This window comes from Nothoprocta perdicaria, unplaced genomic scaffold, assembly GCF_003342845.1.
Source record: "Nothoprocta perdicaria isolate Ctin4 unplaced genomic scaffold, notPer1 scaffold_106, whole genome shotgun sequence".
Taxonomy (NCBI): domain Eukaryota; kingdom Metazoa; phylum Chordata; class Aves; order Tinamiformes; family Tinamidae; genus Nothoprocta; species Nothoprocta perdicaria.
Window position 1 is genome coordinate 2,222,597 of NW_020454161.1, and position 17,548 is coordinate 2,240,144.

The 17,548-nt window shown below is 37.8% G+C and overlaps 1 protein-coding gene across 1 annotated transcript in view; it reads right to left on the reverse strand.

The window, feature by feature from the left end:
• Positions 1-6,520, reverse strand: part of MACC1 (MACC1, MET transcriptional regulator) — a 31,942-nt gene extending 25,422 nt beyond the window's left edge. The window contains exon 1 of the mRNA XM_026045143.1: positions 6,340-6,520. Coding sequence (XP_025900928.1) covers positions 6,340-6,342 — 3 coding nt within the window. The 5' untranslated portion in view covers positions 6,343-6,520. The remainder of the gene's footprint in view (positions 1-6,339) is intronic.
• Between the last annotated feature and the right edge of the window lie 11,028 nt (positions 6,521-17,548).

Here is a 17,548-nt window from a genome sequence, read left to right on the forward strand (position 1 = left end):
TTTGTTTAATTTAGCTTAAAATCTAAAATGTGCTTGTTAATAGAACTTTTCTACACATAGAGATTTATGAAGAATTTCCGTTTTCCAACATCTCTCTCCAAGTGCACAAAAAGAAGATTGTATTTATGGTAACAGTAAAACTGTTTTAACATACTATCCATATTTCTAAATATGAATTGGACAAACTTATAACATAGACATGTTTGTGGAGCTGTTATTTACTATATCCAATAGAGAATGGAATCCATATCTTTATTCATGAATCTTCTAAACCCTCCAAGATTTTCCAAACAATATCAAATTAGAAAAGAAACATTAAAACTAATGCTAACTGCCAGTATTCATTTTAAGACAGACATTTTAAACAGCAGATCACTATATGGTTTTTCACCATTCATATTGATTGGAAGCAAACTATGCAGCACCCAACTTCTCCAATGCATAATTCTTCAAGACAAAAAAGCACTATTTGAATGCAACATGAGCAGGGCCCAGATTTCAGTGGAACATATGCACTTCTAGCTAGACAGCAACATAAATCCATCTCTCTACTCAGTTGCTGCTTAGATTTTTTTAAGCACTGTTTTCTCTCATAGAATTCCTCCAGGCTACTAAAATGCCAGGTTTCAAGCCACCAAGAAACATTTGTTTTTGCATTGCTAACTCAACATGAGGCTTCAAAGCTATGAACTGTGTCTTCTTCCAGTTGTCCTATTTGCAAGGCCTCACCTGATGACACCTGCACACATCTTCCATCTTGAGTGTGCTGACTTTCTGTTTTATTTTCCATCAAGCATATTCTACAACAGACACATCCATGCAACAAAGATAGGTCTATATGACAAGGCTAAGACTTTTCTCTATCCAAGGATTTTATAAACACATCTCCCACATCTCAGCTGAGATTGGAGGGAGGGAGGGAAGGATGGAGGGTAGAGGGGGGAAAACAAAAACAAACAAACAAACAAGAAAAACCACACCCACAGAGTCGAGTACTACTTTAAGTCAAGATACTCATTCATTGTGTAAAAGACGAGTGAAAAGAACCAAGGAACCAGAGTAAGAGAACACAAAAACATACTTTAATGAATGCTTGAAAGAGAAAAGGAAATATATACAGTCCAGAGGACTGTATGCTTGTTTCAGGCAAGAAGGAAAAAAAAAAAAAAGGAAAAAAGAGAAAATAAAAAAATCTGCTCCTAAGGAGTTGAGCATCACAGTATGTACTGATCAACTCATTACTACCTCTAGCTAGCAAGCTTACTCTTAGAACTAAGTTCCTACTTTTCTTGAGAGTAAGTTAATAGTACATAGCATACCTCTTGRTATGTTTTGTGAGAAGAGAACAATTACTACTGTTAAAAATACACGGGGGAATTCCAATGACTATATGTAGAAAGGACTCTCCTACATATTTTCCAGATTAGCAGCACTTTCTACTCAGCAGCCCAATTAGAAGCCACCCAAAAGTGCGGGCCAAGCAAGTGACTGTGGGTGGGATCCCGCTGGGCAAGACATATTCAGGCAGGCAAAAAAAGGTACTTCTGAAAGAGATTATATGCAGCTATTGTTCTCCGATCATTAGATACAGAAGGTTATGTTAGGATGAAGTACTCATTAAACTGTTAAGACTAGATTGCCCCTCAAACAGAATTAAAAAAAAAAAATTGTAGAAAAAAGAATGCATTGACTCATTGTGGAAGCCAAGCTACAAGCTTCTCCTAGACATCTCAAACTATATGGATTTGAATCTGGAGGCTTTTGAGTTTGGTTCTTCTAATTCTTTCATTCATATCCTAGGAACTATCTAGCAGTGTGACTAGACAACTTTGTTGCTTCTCAGCTTCCAGGAGTCAGTATGCACACTAACTGAGTGGCTAGGGTCACTTTCAGCTTTCTTGCTGCACCTTGCATTGTTGCACCTGATAGCTGCATGCCACTTACTGGAAATAAGTCCAGAATTGAGGAGCTAGCATCCACATTAAAGACCAYTACCAACGCGCAGAGAGAACTTCACTGAGCAGAAACACAAGCAGCTCTTAGTTAACATGCACTGTAATTTCACATGGGGCAACAAGTCACGGTTTGTGCTGCAGGAATTAAGGAAGTTCTATAAATAGAAGATTGTCTCCTCGCTGTGCAACACCTCCTTCCATCCTTACAAGAACCCAATTAAAATCAAGGCTAGTGAATCAGAGAAATGTGAACTCCTTAAAAGGTGATCATCACGTTGCAGGCCTGTCTTTAGGACTCAGAGTTGGTACYGCATGAAACCACATATGAATATAAAACAAACCACCTAAAAGCCCTGTCAATGCTTCCCTCTTCCTCCAGTTACTTTGGGTAAACTAATCTCCTTTGACTTATCAGCTCAACACATTTAGGGTCCCACTGCACCTTCTTCTCACTGTAAATAAACATGCAATAGTTCAGTCCCAAATAGATCAKGGAACTAAATTTAGATTATAAGATCATTGGCAGGTCACAAGATGGCCTGCTAGTGACATTTCTGTTCATTATAGATCTAAGTTTGCATAGGAATTCTAATAACTCCCTGTTATTGGAATATAGAAGTTATGGTACAAACATGTGTCGATACCAGGCACTGCAGTTAACAATCTGCTTTGGTATAATTTTAAGGGGACTATCATGGTGAACAGGCAATGCTTTTGCAAATTTGTATTGGAAATTAAAAAGTTAAACTAATGCCATTAATTCTTTAACTAAAGGTCAGGGCAGACTAAAACCAAAGCACCTGTATATTTTAGGATCAATTTAAATACTTATGAACACAAATGAGTCCGCCTGAACTCCCTGCTGAAAGAAGAAAATATAACACTATGGATAGATACAGATTGAATAATTCATCCAGAGCAAGCCTGGGACAGAACTGGAGCCAAATCTGCCTAGCTTAAGTCACTAGACAACAGACAGCATCACCTGGCATTAGGTTTAAGCCTACATCTGCTCTTGGGATGCCATCTGAGCAGGTGGATGGCTGTTCCAGAAGGGAGCAATTCTGCCTCTTTTGCATCAACACTGGTGCTCATCTAGTTACACAGCTGGTTGACTAAGGAGATTAAGCATCAGAAAGCTATTTGTGTCTTTTCATACGGCTAAATTTTCTGCCAGCTCACTATAGCATCAGTCAGGTACAGATGACTCAATGTTCACCTTTGCTGGTCTAGGCGAACTAATGGTAGGATATGGGAATTGGAACTGCCTGTTCAGCAGCAGGTAGCCATTAGAGAAGTTTAAATGTAATAAGCCTTACTTAGAGTAAAGTGGCATCTCCCTATCTCACAGATGTGTTGTAGAGAAAAATACAATTATTAGGTACTCAGATTCTCTGGTGAAGGCAGTCTTCCTCTAATAATTTGAAGTATACTTTTATTCCCATCAAGACAGCTAAAGAAAAAAAAATTGCAAAGGGATTCAGCTATTTTAATTTCAGATTCAAACAGTTGTCATCCAAAATCATTATAAATATATAACCAAAGTAGAAGAACTAAAAGAATCTCTTCAGCCATCAGGATACTGAGGTTCCAGAATTTTTCAGTCTGCAGTCACACAAAGGATGCTTGAGAGCCAGTAATCAAGGGTACATAACACAGATTTCAGTTAAATATCAGTTTGCTTCCTCCTGAGCAAACTGGCTCAGAAGGTAAAGTTTAACACCTACTGTTACAGAAATTAAGCACTATACATCTCCCATGAAATTCCTAATAAGGGAAGTCTRGGTATATTCAAACTCAAAAGCCTTTCCTCTTAACCATGAGGAAACRGCAAAACAGTGCAGTAGATTATTTCCTGAAAGTTAGAAAAAACTTTCAATTTTCTGAAGCTTTTGGTGTTTCAAAGTCCTAATTCAACTTATCCTTGGTAGGAACATGCCCCAGTGCCTAAACTTATTGAAATATACATCATATGAAGGCATTTTGAATAAAGTTCTAGAGAGTGGGAAGGGAAAGCAGGTTGAGATGATGGCATTTATTGACAGATCAAAATTGCTGAGGTCAAGAGATAATAAAAGGAACCACCAAAAAGTAAAATATTCAGTCTATTAAAGAGGTTTTTCTCAGTGTGGTGTGCAAATATGGCAACGGGGGGGGGGGTCAGAAAAAAAGATACTGGACTGTACTAAAGAAGCAGATATATTGAAAGACTATATGATCAAGTTCTTTAAAAAGTTAAATTTCTGGAAAAAAAAATACTCCTGAAAATAAAGAGGTAAGAAGAACTCTAAATAAATTCAAGAAAGTAGGTAAGAAATGAGAAGGCTTCCATACAAGAGAGAAAAAAAAAAAAAAAAAAAAAAATCACAAAGACATAAGGGCAAGTTGTACCAAAATCTTTGTATCAGCAGCAGAGCATAAAAATGTCAAGAAAGATGTGCTGTTGAAATTGTACCTCTTTCTTCTACATTGTTCAACGGTGGAATCTGGAAAGTAACTTTGGTTTCCATGTAGTGCTTTGTCAAGAAAGGGATGGAAGAGCCTATAGTTATAATAGGCCTATGCTTAGAAGACCTTCTAAGGTTTCCTCTCCCTCCCCACAATGACATGCGCTATATAGTTTGCTGTGCAGAAGTCTGACATATAGCAGTCGCTGTTCTTGTGCAGCTCTACTCTCCAGGCAGGAGTTTCTTTGGAAATTGTCAGATTAGATTGAGTGATTGTTCTGATCCAGTCTATTGGCTTTTAAGTCAGTCATTTATATTTGTGCACTCTATGTGCATTTTGGGTTTCTTCCACCTATTTTGCATTCATATTTCAAGGGCAGACATAGATTGCCGGGACTCCTGCCAAAGTTTATAGTAGCATAAGTCTGTGCAGCTTTCTGAAGGAGTTTGCGTTTATGTGCTGCAGAAAATAGTAAGTAAAGGAACCTGAATTAAGATTGAGAATTTTGGAGTTACTACTTCTCTCAGGTTTTCTTTATAGAAATACTTTTCAGAGACAGTCCAATACATGTTTTTCTTAGGTGTACAGGGTGGGGAAAAAAAGAAAAAAAAAAAAAAAGATCAAAATGACTGTGATAGAAGTGGAAGGAAGTGTGAAGGGCAGAGAAGAGCTCATTTCGACATATGTAATTAACATGTAATATGTAATATGGGGAGTAGAGGGGGAAAAGAACATAGCATAACATTTTAAACCAGACATTTAAATACTCAATAAGCTTTCCACTGTAACATATAATTATCCTGTTAAATGTATTTCCACAGGATATCGTTGCGCTAGTTTAATGAATACGACTACGTATTCCTCATTTTTAACATACCCAAGGTAAGCACTATTTTATGGCTTCTAGCAAGGAGGAAAGAGGGGAGGGGAAAAAATAGCCTTACTTGTGTTTTATATAGCTTCATATACCTTTATATACCTTGCATAGCTTCAACCAAAGGGGACACTGTGCAACCAATTGCCATGTGTTTTGCACATTGTTATCTCATAGTGAATCCAGTCAGTCACAAGTAATTCTTAAGTTGTTAAGCATTTGAAAACTAAGAGGTATGTTTCAAAGAACAAGTGTTATTAGCTGAAACTGAATGGCAACTGTTGGTGGGAAGACAGCAAGAACTTTTTCCTTGCCTTTCATTTGAATATGCTTTAGAAAAAAAAGAAACTGGCCACTCTACTTGCCTTTTTTAAGGCATAAAGAAAATTAAAGGACTGTCAACATTCRTCTCCATTTAGCCTAAAGAGATTACCTTTCACAGATTCTCTTAATACATAAATATTTTAAAGATGCAGAAATGTTGTCTTTAAATACTATTTTTTATCTTCTGATAGTCATCATGTTAGCAACGATGGCTTTGTCATGTTCAGTAGCCTTTGTGTGATTCAGATTCCAACTTACTGCTGATCTACCTGCTGCTCAAGTCAAGACTAGCATTTCACCTTCCCTCCTTTACATACAAACTACTTTTGTATGTAAAGATCATATGCTGCTTAAAACAAACTTAAAACAAACAGAAAAAACACCTTGTTGCTTATTTCTTTAGATGAGGCAGACAGCTTAATATTGGTCGAGTTAGAACTGTACCCGCTCTGCCATTACTTAGGCTTTCRGGAAAGGCAGTCTCCAGCGCTCGCCAAGCACAATGCCCCCACACATCCCAAATCACCCTCCGAGAGAGTACCGTACAATTCCAAACATACCCCATTCTGCACCTTCTCTGGGGGCATCTAACACTACTGAGGACATCAGAGTGCAACGTTTAACACCAGGTAACTCATCAGGAGTTTTCTTATTACTCCAATATTTCAGCCCCTCTAAAGCATTTAAAACAGAAACCACAACAGACACATGAAAGAAAAAGAGAAACTAATAACTCACCATTCTGAACAGAAGCACCAAGGGCTTTCTCCTAGATCCAAATTACATCCTTGCTTAGGACAAGAGCACTGTCGTTAGAGACCTATTTTTGCTCTAGCTTTGAAAAAAATCTTCAACAGGGAGAGGTTAGCTACTTCGAGCACACCTGGCATGCCCCGCTCTTAGGGGAACAAAGCAGTGTTTGCTGGGCTTTGCAGTCTCTCTACTACCTGCCACCACTTGCTTGAACCGACAGGAAGGAGAGCAGGAACTACATTACCCATAATTGCCTTCAGCTGGTTTAGGGTTACACCTGAAACCAGAAGAGTTGGTGTGGCTGCYGGAGTTTCGCCTGAGGTGGGGAGAGATGGAAGCAAGCAAGGAAGAGGAAAGCATGTGTGTCTTCATGCCACTGGACAGCAGGGTTTTCTGCTTTCACATGCTGTGTTGTGGCTATGTTGAACTCACTGGAAGGAAGACAAAGTCCTGCCTTACGATAAAGTTCAGGGTTGAAAATAATTAAGTTTACAGGCAATGAATGCAGTGACCAAAATTTCATGAGCTTGTATGACCGGTTTGGGCATCTCTGTGTGTGTAAAGGCAACTGAGTATGAGGAAGCAAATGATCAAGAGGTGGCAACGTCTTGAGTAGTCATCTGCAGAGGAAGCAAGGCAGAGACAAAGCGGTGGGAGAAGAGTTCACTTTTGTCCTGTGAGCTTGAGGAAATAGCAAGGCTTCCTGGGTGTTATACATTTGCTTTTCCCGGTGATTTTAGCATTTTGTAGGACAAAGATCATATCCAAAGAGAGACAAGATAAATGGACTTTGAGCCAGAAACGTCACAAGGAAGGGAAAAGATGATTTTCCTGCCCTGTGCTAATTTACTCTTTGTGGTTTTGTGGTACTTGGGATTCATAGCTAAAAGTCCTCTTTGCTAAAAAGAAGTTTTACAGGCTTTCTAACTTTCCAGAAGCTGAAGTATAAATCAACAGGATAAAAACAAAAAGGAAAAAAAAAAGCAAAAAAAAGGCAGAATTATATAAATATATATATATATATATGTAGTGAGGGAGATGGAGTCAGTACTGGTGGGCAATTTCCATCAAAAAAGCATTGGCCAAAATGTGTGGATTTGTTTGGCCTGGGGCTAGTAGCAAAGCTGACTCAAACTCAGCAAATAGTTTTAGCTAGAAAAAAAAATGTGGGCAGGATTAAATTACAGGAGTAATTTCACCATCATTTCAGCTAAATTGTCAAGCACAAATGGTCAGCACCCACAATGCTACAGTTCCCTCAAAGAGCTGAACAGTTTTTCTTCCCATAATCCAGAAAGCAGCTTTCCCACCTGACTGTATAGGATTCTAGGGTGGAATATCTCTTGTTTCATATAATAAACCCAGGTATTGACCACAACTAACATGAAAAAACAGATTTCTCATCTCCAAGTGCCCTAACCAATGACATATATTGATGAAAGAGCAGTGTTCTGCTGTTAGAATCAGGAGGTTGGAGCAGTGCCATTAAATAACTACACAGGGATACTGAGTTTATACTAAAACTAAGTGATTTCTGCTTCTGCTGTCTCTGCAAAGGTCTAGTTTGGAAATGCAAGATCTGGAAATAAAATACATTGTTCAGATAAAGCCCCATCAGCCATCCAGAGATGGCAAATATTTCCAGACACAGTGGCTTATTCAAAGCTATTAAAAAAACAAGTATTTATTTTTTTGTCATAAATATCACTTCTTTGTTTGTTGAGGTAGGTACAGTCTTTTCTCATGTATCTCTTAGTACTTACCGCAATGACACAGGCTGGTCACGCTCACCTCTGTCCCTGAAAAGGTGATAGAGCAGCTCATCCTAGAGACAATCTCTAGGCACGTCAGGGAAAAGAAGGTAATCAGGAGTAGTCARCATGGATTGACCAAAGGAAAGTCATTTTTAATCAACCTGATAGCCTTCTATGATGGGATGACTGGACAATGGGAGAGCCATCAGTGTTTCTACCTTGACTTCAGCAAGGTTTTTGAGAACATCTCCTATAAGATCCTTCTAGGAAAGCTCAGGAAGTATGGGTTACTGAGTGGAAGAGTGGACATTGGGGTGGACTGAGAAGAGGTGGATGGCAGAACTCAGAGGGCTGTGATAAACAATGCTGAGTCTAGTTGGAGGCCTGTGGCCAGTGATGTCCCCCAGGGATCAGTACTGGGCCCAGTGCCGTTCAACTTGTTCATCAATGACTTGGATGAGAGGACAGAGTACACTCTCACTGAGTTTGCAGATACAAAAGTAGGTGGAGTGACCAATACCCCAGAGCTGCCATTGAGAGGGACCTGGACAAGTTGGAGAGTTGGGTAGAGAGAAACCTCATGAGATTCAACAAAGACAAGTACAGGGTCCTTCACCTGGGAGGAATAACCCCAGGGACAAGTACAGATTAGGGGGTTGACCTGCTGGAAAGCAACTCTGTGGAGAGGGACTTGAGAGTTCTAGTTGATGAGTTAACCATCAGCCAGCAATGTGCTGTTGTGGCCCAGAAGGCCAATGGGATCCTGGCCTGCATTAGGGGGAGTGATGCCAGCAGGTCTAGAAAGGTGATGCGACCTCTCTGCTCAGTTCTGGTGAGACCACACCTGGAGTATTGTGTGCAGTTCTGTGCTCCCCAGTACAAGAGGAACATGGAACTTCTAGAGAGGGTCCAGTGTAGAGCGATAAAGATGATTAAGGGACTCAAGCATCTATCTTATGAGGAAAGACTAAATGAGCTGGGCCTGTTTAGCCTGGAGGAGAGAAGGTTGAGAGGGGATCTGATCGATATGTACAAATACCTGAGGGGAGAATGTAGGGAGGAGGGGGACAAATTCTTCTCAGACTTTATTTCTGCTCAGAGCAGAAATGATAGCTCCTAATAGAATCATTTTTCAATGCCGTTGTTTCTCACAATCTGTTCTTTTGATTAAAAATAAAAATATATTAAAATTTAGTGGAAAAAGATCTCTTTTTTTCATAGGGATGAATCAAAATTGAATGAACTAAATATATTTCTTAATGCTTTCTCAGCTAGAAAATCACTACAGAGGATATTCATACCTCCAGTTTTGTGGGACCCTGCAAGTAGGATCATGCTTACCTTGTGACTGCATAAAGCATATATAATATTTGAGTTTGCCTCTGGGGCTCAGAATAGGACTTGCATATTAATATATTTCATCCGAGTTTTCTGTGCACAGGTGATCAGTTATTAGTTTCTATGTGTTTATTAAAGGCTGTTACTTCTCTCTTATTACAAAACCTAGTTTACTTCAAAGGCATTTAAAGAAGATGTTTAAAAGATATACCATATACCCTGTTACTTCTCGAAAAAAGGATTTGGCCCATCCGCTTCCCTTTCCAGACTTCATTGAAAGCCATACTTCTGCAACAACTTTCATTCGCAAAGCATGTGAAGAGGCATTGTAGTTTCCTGCCAGGTTTGATTCATTAGACTCTTTTTCAAAACAGTTTTCTGTAAAGCAGATTTAGACTGTTAGGTCTTAGAAATGCTAAGTATTATGTGGATAGTTAATGCACAATTTCAAATGTATAATTAACTGCACTGCTTGTGTAGTGGTGAAATTCACAATGGACATGCAGACAAAAGCAGATATCCACTGATTAATTTGACAACACATTTTCCTTTTTTTTTTTTTTTGTTTTGTTTTGGTTTTGTTGAGCTCAATGCAGATCTTATATACATTTCTATAATTGAAATCAATAGAAGGAGGTGAGAAATGTGTTATGATAGAAATGGGATCTATGATGTTAATTTTGAGGGTGCCTCGGAAGCTTAGGGTGTCTTGGAAGCTTAGAACCCACATCTGTAGGAAGCACTAGGTGAATACTCAACATGATGGGTCCAGCTATGGGAGCGAATTGACTAATTCAGTGACGGATGGAAAAGACGTTCTGCACCACTTACCTACTCCAGGATATAACTCACAACATCCCTGGGGACTTGCTTCATTTTGGAAGTGGGTGCATGACACCAAGCCACATCCTTTACAAACTTCCTGGTCAATCCTGAAAAGCTTGGGAATGTAAACAGTCACTTTTTGGTTTGACAAAACATGTATGGGAAGTGTCAGCCATCTCTTCACAGTATATGCTTTCCACTTTCCAAATTCTTCCTTTTATTTATTTATTTAAACTAATTAAATATTGTGATGTTAAAAAAAGGAAATGTCTACAGGATCAAAGAGGTCATTTTGTTTCTATCAATGAGCATATTAAACAGAAAAGGCTGCAATGTATGTTACATATATTTCTTACTCTGCTTGCTTAGCTTATTCCTAAAGGCCATGAGAAAACAAATGTGAAATCCTCATTCATCAAGCTATTATAGAAATGGAACCATAAATTCTCAACTATATGACAGTTACCTGTACCATTGCCTTCAAAATTAGCTGTGGCCACTACATAATTTTATGCATGCATGTGTGAGGTAAAGAAAGGGTACATTGTTGGGCCATTCTAGGTATAAATAGTCCATTAAGACATAATGAAATATAGATTGTTTTTTCTCTCTCCTKTTAGTGAAAAAAATAGATTTTGTGGTAGAAAATATTCTGGCTGAAAATATTTATACATGGATTAACAGCTTGAATGTATCTCCCAATGAAATAATATTTAATAACCAATGTGGAGATGAGAATTGTTTTTTGGCTTGGTCTGTGCTAAAAGTGTGTAATAATGCCAGTTGTGGCAACTCTTACGTATCTTAGAGTATTATGTACAATACTCATAACTTAGAGTTGTGCTGGCAAAAGCATGTTACGACTAGTTCTGCTCATTCCAGATCTGAAAGTATGATCTATAGCAGCAAAAGCACTTCTGCCTGTTCTGTGTCCACATTAGGACTGTTGCTGGTATCAAATATTGCCAGAAATCACACTTCTGAGTATGTGACTACTTATACCAACAAATGTTTCTAATACAAAGCAGGTTTTACAAACACTAACAAATAATCCATGAGACAGGCAAAGCCATCTTTTTCAATAAATAGTATAACAAGGCAGTTACAAARCTTTTACCTCATTTCAGAAGCACAGGATGTAGTCCTGTGCAAAGTTAAGCATCAGAAGGACAGTTCTCAAGGGATGTTCTAACCTCACGTGCCATCTCTTAGAATTCAATCAAAGTGAAGATTTGTTTTAAAAAAATTCATTTTAATGAGTACATTGAGCTTGTGACATCAGTGCCACGCTATGGGAAACTGCAGCCAAAGTCTGCAGGAAAATTATACTGTAACTGAAGAAATGCTGTGCACATAGAGCAACTGAAGCAATGCAAAAGCACTGTGCAACATAGAAGGCAGCAAACACAGTGTTATAATGGACAGAATAAGCTCTATCTGTGATYGTTATATCTGATTACACTCTGGAAAAAAAATTCCTACTTCTCCACAGTGAGTTGCATTATGAACTGAAATTTGTTTAAAAAAATCAAAAAGAAAATTCTTAGTTTAGAAAACACAATTTTCTGCTTTGTATATATCAATACAAAGATTGAAATATGAAGACTAATAGAAAATATTTGGTTTCTAGTATTTATTAGTCAAGTAATGAGTATGTCATGCCATTATGCTAACTGAACATTAAGTTATAAAAAAAGAGTGGGGGAAATGAAAAAATATTCTAATAAAGTGAAAATTTTTAAGAGGCTCATTCAATCTAAACAGTAGTGTGAGGACGTAGCTGGAAAACTGGACTGAAAAATACTGACACAGGAACTTTCCTGAATGGGAAGCATATTATCACAAAAAAAGGACTTGGAGGGAGGGCTCTGAAAATGGTAAAAAAATATCTTTTTCTCTCTTAAAATAGCAAGTGGGTTAGAACTTGTCCCCAAGGGAAGGACCCACAAAATGTCTTTTGTAACGTGTAAACATTTKTGTTTCCTTTCTGTAACTGAGCCTGCTCAGTTTGGTTAGTTGCTAGATTAGTTTATGCAAAGTGTGTGCATTAAACAAACAATTTCTTTGTGTGTTTATGCCATTTTCACTCCGTTGCTAGCAAACATCTTCCTTTCGCAGCAGGATCTGCTGGTCTCTGCAGGGAAGGTCCACTCAATCCATTCCCATGGAGAAAACATACCAGGTGACCTTGAGGGAAGGGAAGCCAACTTGGCTTTCAAATATAATCTTGTCATCTCATGCAGTAAAGCTCAGGCCCATGCACTGTGTTACAGGGAGCTGAAGGAGAGAAACACTTATAACTAATGCTTATGGAGCAGAGACAGAAGTAGAAATGGATGAGAGGATCATAGACCACTTGTTTCCATAGTGTCAGAGAAACAAAAAAAGAACATCTTTTATAGTAGGAACCAACCCCCTGCCCTCTGACCGTTTTTTCTCCTAGTCCCTCATTAACTCACGTGGACTAATTAAGATGTATTACTTCAATTAAATTGTACATCACCACCACAAATGCTTCATGTGGAAGCAAAAATAAAAAATAAAAAAAATTGCATACCTGACTGGGAAGATAAAAGAACATGATCCAAGCCATGAATTTCATATCTTAAAGAGTAATGACCAGCGTAAAAAGAAAAATCCTCCTCCATCTGGGATGTTTTTACATGGTATTTATAGAAATGATTAGCACATTGTATCTAGCTGCAGTCTAGTAGAAAATAGCAAAGAGCTGATTGCTAGAGAGCTGTTTGAAATGAGGATTTTTTTTTTTGGAAGGGGTTACTGTTTTTAGCTTGATTTCCTTAGGAAAAAAAGGGGAAAAAAAAAGACCTATGCAATCATACTGTGTCTGTCTCTAAGTCTATGGTCTGTTTATCACCAATGTAATCAATTAGTCAGCTCAGTTCCATTCAGTTCAGCAGAGGAAAAGCAATCTCAAATTAGTTAGAGTGCTTCAAGTTTCTTTAAAAGAGTCATCCAGGTAAAGGACAAAGTTAAAGTCTTTCCTCTCCTGCACTTTCCTCTCCTCAGAGGAAAGGTGCTATCATACAAAAATGAACCAGTGAGAGAGACACTACTGGAAAACTGCAGAGAAAGTTTTAGGACTTGTGCTGTTTTAGTAGTAGATAGACCAGTTCAAAACAAACTCTGGAGAAATTCAGTTCCAGAAGTTCTTCTTGCTCATAGGAAAACCCATTTATTTTTGTTTTGGTTAGGCAATGCCCGTATAGGAAAAAGAATGTATTTATGTGAATTTATGCAGCATACACATGAGGAATCTCACTGAAGTTCCCAAGCAGCTCTCCTAGATTAAGTAGAATTGCTCCAAATGAAAGGCGTGGTTCAGTAAAGCAATTCAGTAGGTACCTACCTCTGACCATATAGGTTGTCAACATAGACTAGTTTTTCAGCAGCTTATGTGTTAGGAACTTGAAAATCTGGCCATGGGAGCTTCACTGGGAGATAATAGGTATTAAGTACTTTTTCAAAGTCAGACCTTTGTTTAGATACCTGCATGTAAAGCAGATTCAAAATTAGATTTAAGCCACAAATCTAAGACTTTAAAAATGTAACCTTGTCAAACTTAAGCATGATTGTCTCGATGTTATATAGGGGCTCAACAGCAGCATGAAATAATATGTATTTATTGTTTCCTTTGTTTATTGTGTTTTTTTAATTGAAAATATTTACTAGCTGTAGCTTCTTTCTTTTACTTCACCTAATAAAAATAAAATTTTCAAAAATCTCAGACATTTTATTTTTTGTACTATACCTTCTTACCAACTTGAATAACTATTTCTTAAATTACATAATATCGTAGCTTTTCTTGCTATAAACTTAATATTTGTTCTCTTATCAGTATATCTTCAGTAAGATAGGAGCTAATAAATTGTGAAAACTTRCGGCTTTCCCCAGTTCTAATTTTAACAATACTTTAGTCTGATTTTAATGTTAAACCCAACTTTTTTTTTTTAGTTTTACTGTGCTACATCTTAGGAATGAACTAAATAGCAAATTAGCAGTGAAGGTATGAATGACACCACAGGCTGATGTTTAGTTCTGGCAGTCTCTCAGCATCTTTCATCAGAGCATATTGTTGCATATATCAGATTCAATGATGTACGCTTGAAATATAATTTCAAGTGTACTTTACTCAAAGTACTTTACTCAAAGTAAATCAGATGACCACATATTTCTGCAATAACTGAGTCAACAGTCTAGCTCTATTATATTTTTGACCCATYGCTCTCTGTATTCCGTGCCTAATGCCATAAGTATTCATTAATCATATTTACAATGTTGGTTTATCAGATGAAGTGCAGGGATTCACTTTCATGTCTCACCCCCAACTAGAAGCAGAAGTCAGGGCTTAAATAATGTCTGTAGCATGAAAAACAATTTAGGTGCCCACAGTTCTACAAGCAACTGATAATAACTACCATTCAGACAATATTGTTTCACCTTGTCTTTACTCTGCATAGCCACAGCAGATGCTACTTAGCTTAGCCACCACCAGGTATCTTTGCTGCTACTTAAATGACACTGCATGTCTAATCTGAAGTGGGCATAATGGTTATGAGTTCTTCATAGATCTTTAATGTTGCCTACCAAAAGGGAAGATAATCCTGTCCATTTGAAGAACAACAGGGCCAGACCTCAAGAATATGTCAATTTAAAAGCTGCTCCCACAACTGGCCATATTGTCACTCCTGGTCCAGAATACTTATTTAAAATAGTTCCTCTTATTCATCAATGCCACCAATTGCCTCTGATTGCCATAATGACTAACACATACGCTATTAGAGCACTGTGTGCCTGTACAGCAGTTGTCCACCCACTTCTGGAGCATGAGGTGACTCGGCAATGCACAAGGCAGGGGTAGATGTGGACTCTTTGTGTTAAGCACCATTCTTTTTTGTACTGAGATTACAAATAAGGGAATAATAGTAATATAAGGGGCAAGGCTTTTAGAAGTTCTGACTGAAAATGATTTCCCAACTTACAGAAAATGTAACCTTCAAGCCATAACAGATAATATGATTTAAATATGGCCTATGCTGAGAATACACTCAAGGAAAAGAAATAATGCACCATTTTCTGTGCCATATCATCAGCTATTATTAATCAGAACAACTCTACTGAAGTGCCTGGAGGCTGTTAAACATCAACCATTTTATCAAGGCACTAGGCCTCTGTTAAGCAAAAGCTGTGGAAATGAGAGTGTATTTGCATTTGAGGATAGAAGGTTCTTATAAGGCACTGAATATATTCAATGCTGGCTGGCTTGAGGGAGTGCTCATTCAGAAGCCTTGCAAAGGTTTGTTTCTGTTGCCTTCATTTGGAGTTTAATAATTTATCTTTGTTGACACCAACAGGAGCATGATAAGAGCAAATAATTAACTGCTTTAAACTTCATTAAATGGCATTAGTGGTTTCAGAATATATTTTACAGCAAAACAAGACAACACCAATAATATCTTAAAGTAACCTCTTTTGATGCCATACACATAACTCTTTGGTCTTTATTTTTTTCTTTCCCAAGCAAATGTAGTGAGGAAGCTGTGATTATGCAGGGCGTTGAAATTGCAGCTCTGTGTCAAAGCAGGTTATGGCAATAACAGCTGCAACTTCACTGACTTTAGACAACTTTGTGCTTATATCAGCAGTGAAGCTGTCCTGTAGGTGGAAGCTCAAGTATGAACAACAAATAAAAAGGGCTGTAAATCTATCTCAGAATGTTAAAAAAAAAAAAAAAGCTGCATTTCTGTAAATACACAGAAGTTAATCTGTCCATGAAATAAGATGGTTTCTCATAAGATTGGATCAGAGAGAAATAAGAGAGAATTTGTGAGGATTCCCTTTATATGCACTTCTTGCTTTCGGCCAAATTCAGCCACAAGCATAATTTAGACAGTGATGTGGGCATTTTTCAATAAAGCTTCTAAACTATAGAAATACCAATGCAAAAACAACATTACAAATGTGCATAAATAATTTCCCATATAAAAATCTACACTTGTGTACTCCTTTCATTGGTTTAGTTGAGTGGCAAAATTTTCATTATCTCACTTTATAAATAGTGGGCATATATAGTCATAGAAAAATAATATTCATTAAAACATTAATCTTTTAAATATGAGGAAAAAGAACAACTTAGGAATCTGAAAAAGAAGTCCAAACAGTGACCTTCCCTCTGAGTGTCTTAAAATGGATTCTTCAGAAACATCTGTAAGCTATAAATCATCATGTTCCCCTCATGAACATGTAAAAGCATATACAAGTCTGGTCATGGTTGTTCTGACTGTGGATCAAAACCACAATTCATTGCAGTAAAGAGAGTATTTAAAAATGCATGTATTTAGCATTAGTTTTCAGTGCCACCAAGTTCTTTATTCTTTTACAACTTCAGAAACAGTTGTCACAGTTTCTGAACCAGCCAGTATTTGTTTGATTCTTTTTTGGTTGAACAAATGAATATACTTCTGATCTTCTGACACACCATAGATATGGAACTGTCAAGCTGTATGCACTGAGATGGAGGAGTATAATCTGCTCCTGTGTATTTTAATACACATCAGTTTCTATTAAACTTGACATTACTATGAATTCTAAATCTTAAGAAACTAGTGCCCTTTCTGTTCAAAATTTGACTGAGGGCTGGACATTCACAAAGTAATTAATCTGAGTCACCCTTCCCCTCCTACCCACCGCCTGCCCCCTCTCTAAAAAGCCATGAAGTACTTTGTTGAATTTGACTATCTAGTTCTATTTGTCAGACATACTTTCCTTGGAATATCTCCCTTCCATGGAATATCAAGCAACCCCCAAACTTCTAACTTCATACCCTTTTCGTGTTTCAGAAATTTCACCCTTTACAGATTTTTATCCTTGCTTCTCTGCCAAGAATTCTGCAGCTAGATTTCTTCTGGCATAACATATCAGATGAGTTCTCCTTATTGCATTTACAGTCTGAAGCTGTACCATGAAAAACTTCTTGCAGAGTTTCCATTCTGCCACTTGAAATACCAGGTGATAACCTTTGCTTGATATCTTTGCTTGTTGTCACACACAGCATGTGTGAATCAGGCCCAGCCAGAGGATCAGGCCCAGCCAACCATACTTCATGAAAGGCAGGTCTTGCCTGACCAACCTGATCTCCTTCTATGATCAGATAACCTGCCTAGTGGATGAGGGAAAGGCTATGGATGTGGTCTACTTAGACTTTGGTAAGGCCTTTGACACAGTCTCCCACTGTATTCTCCTGGAGAAGCTTGCAG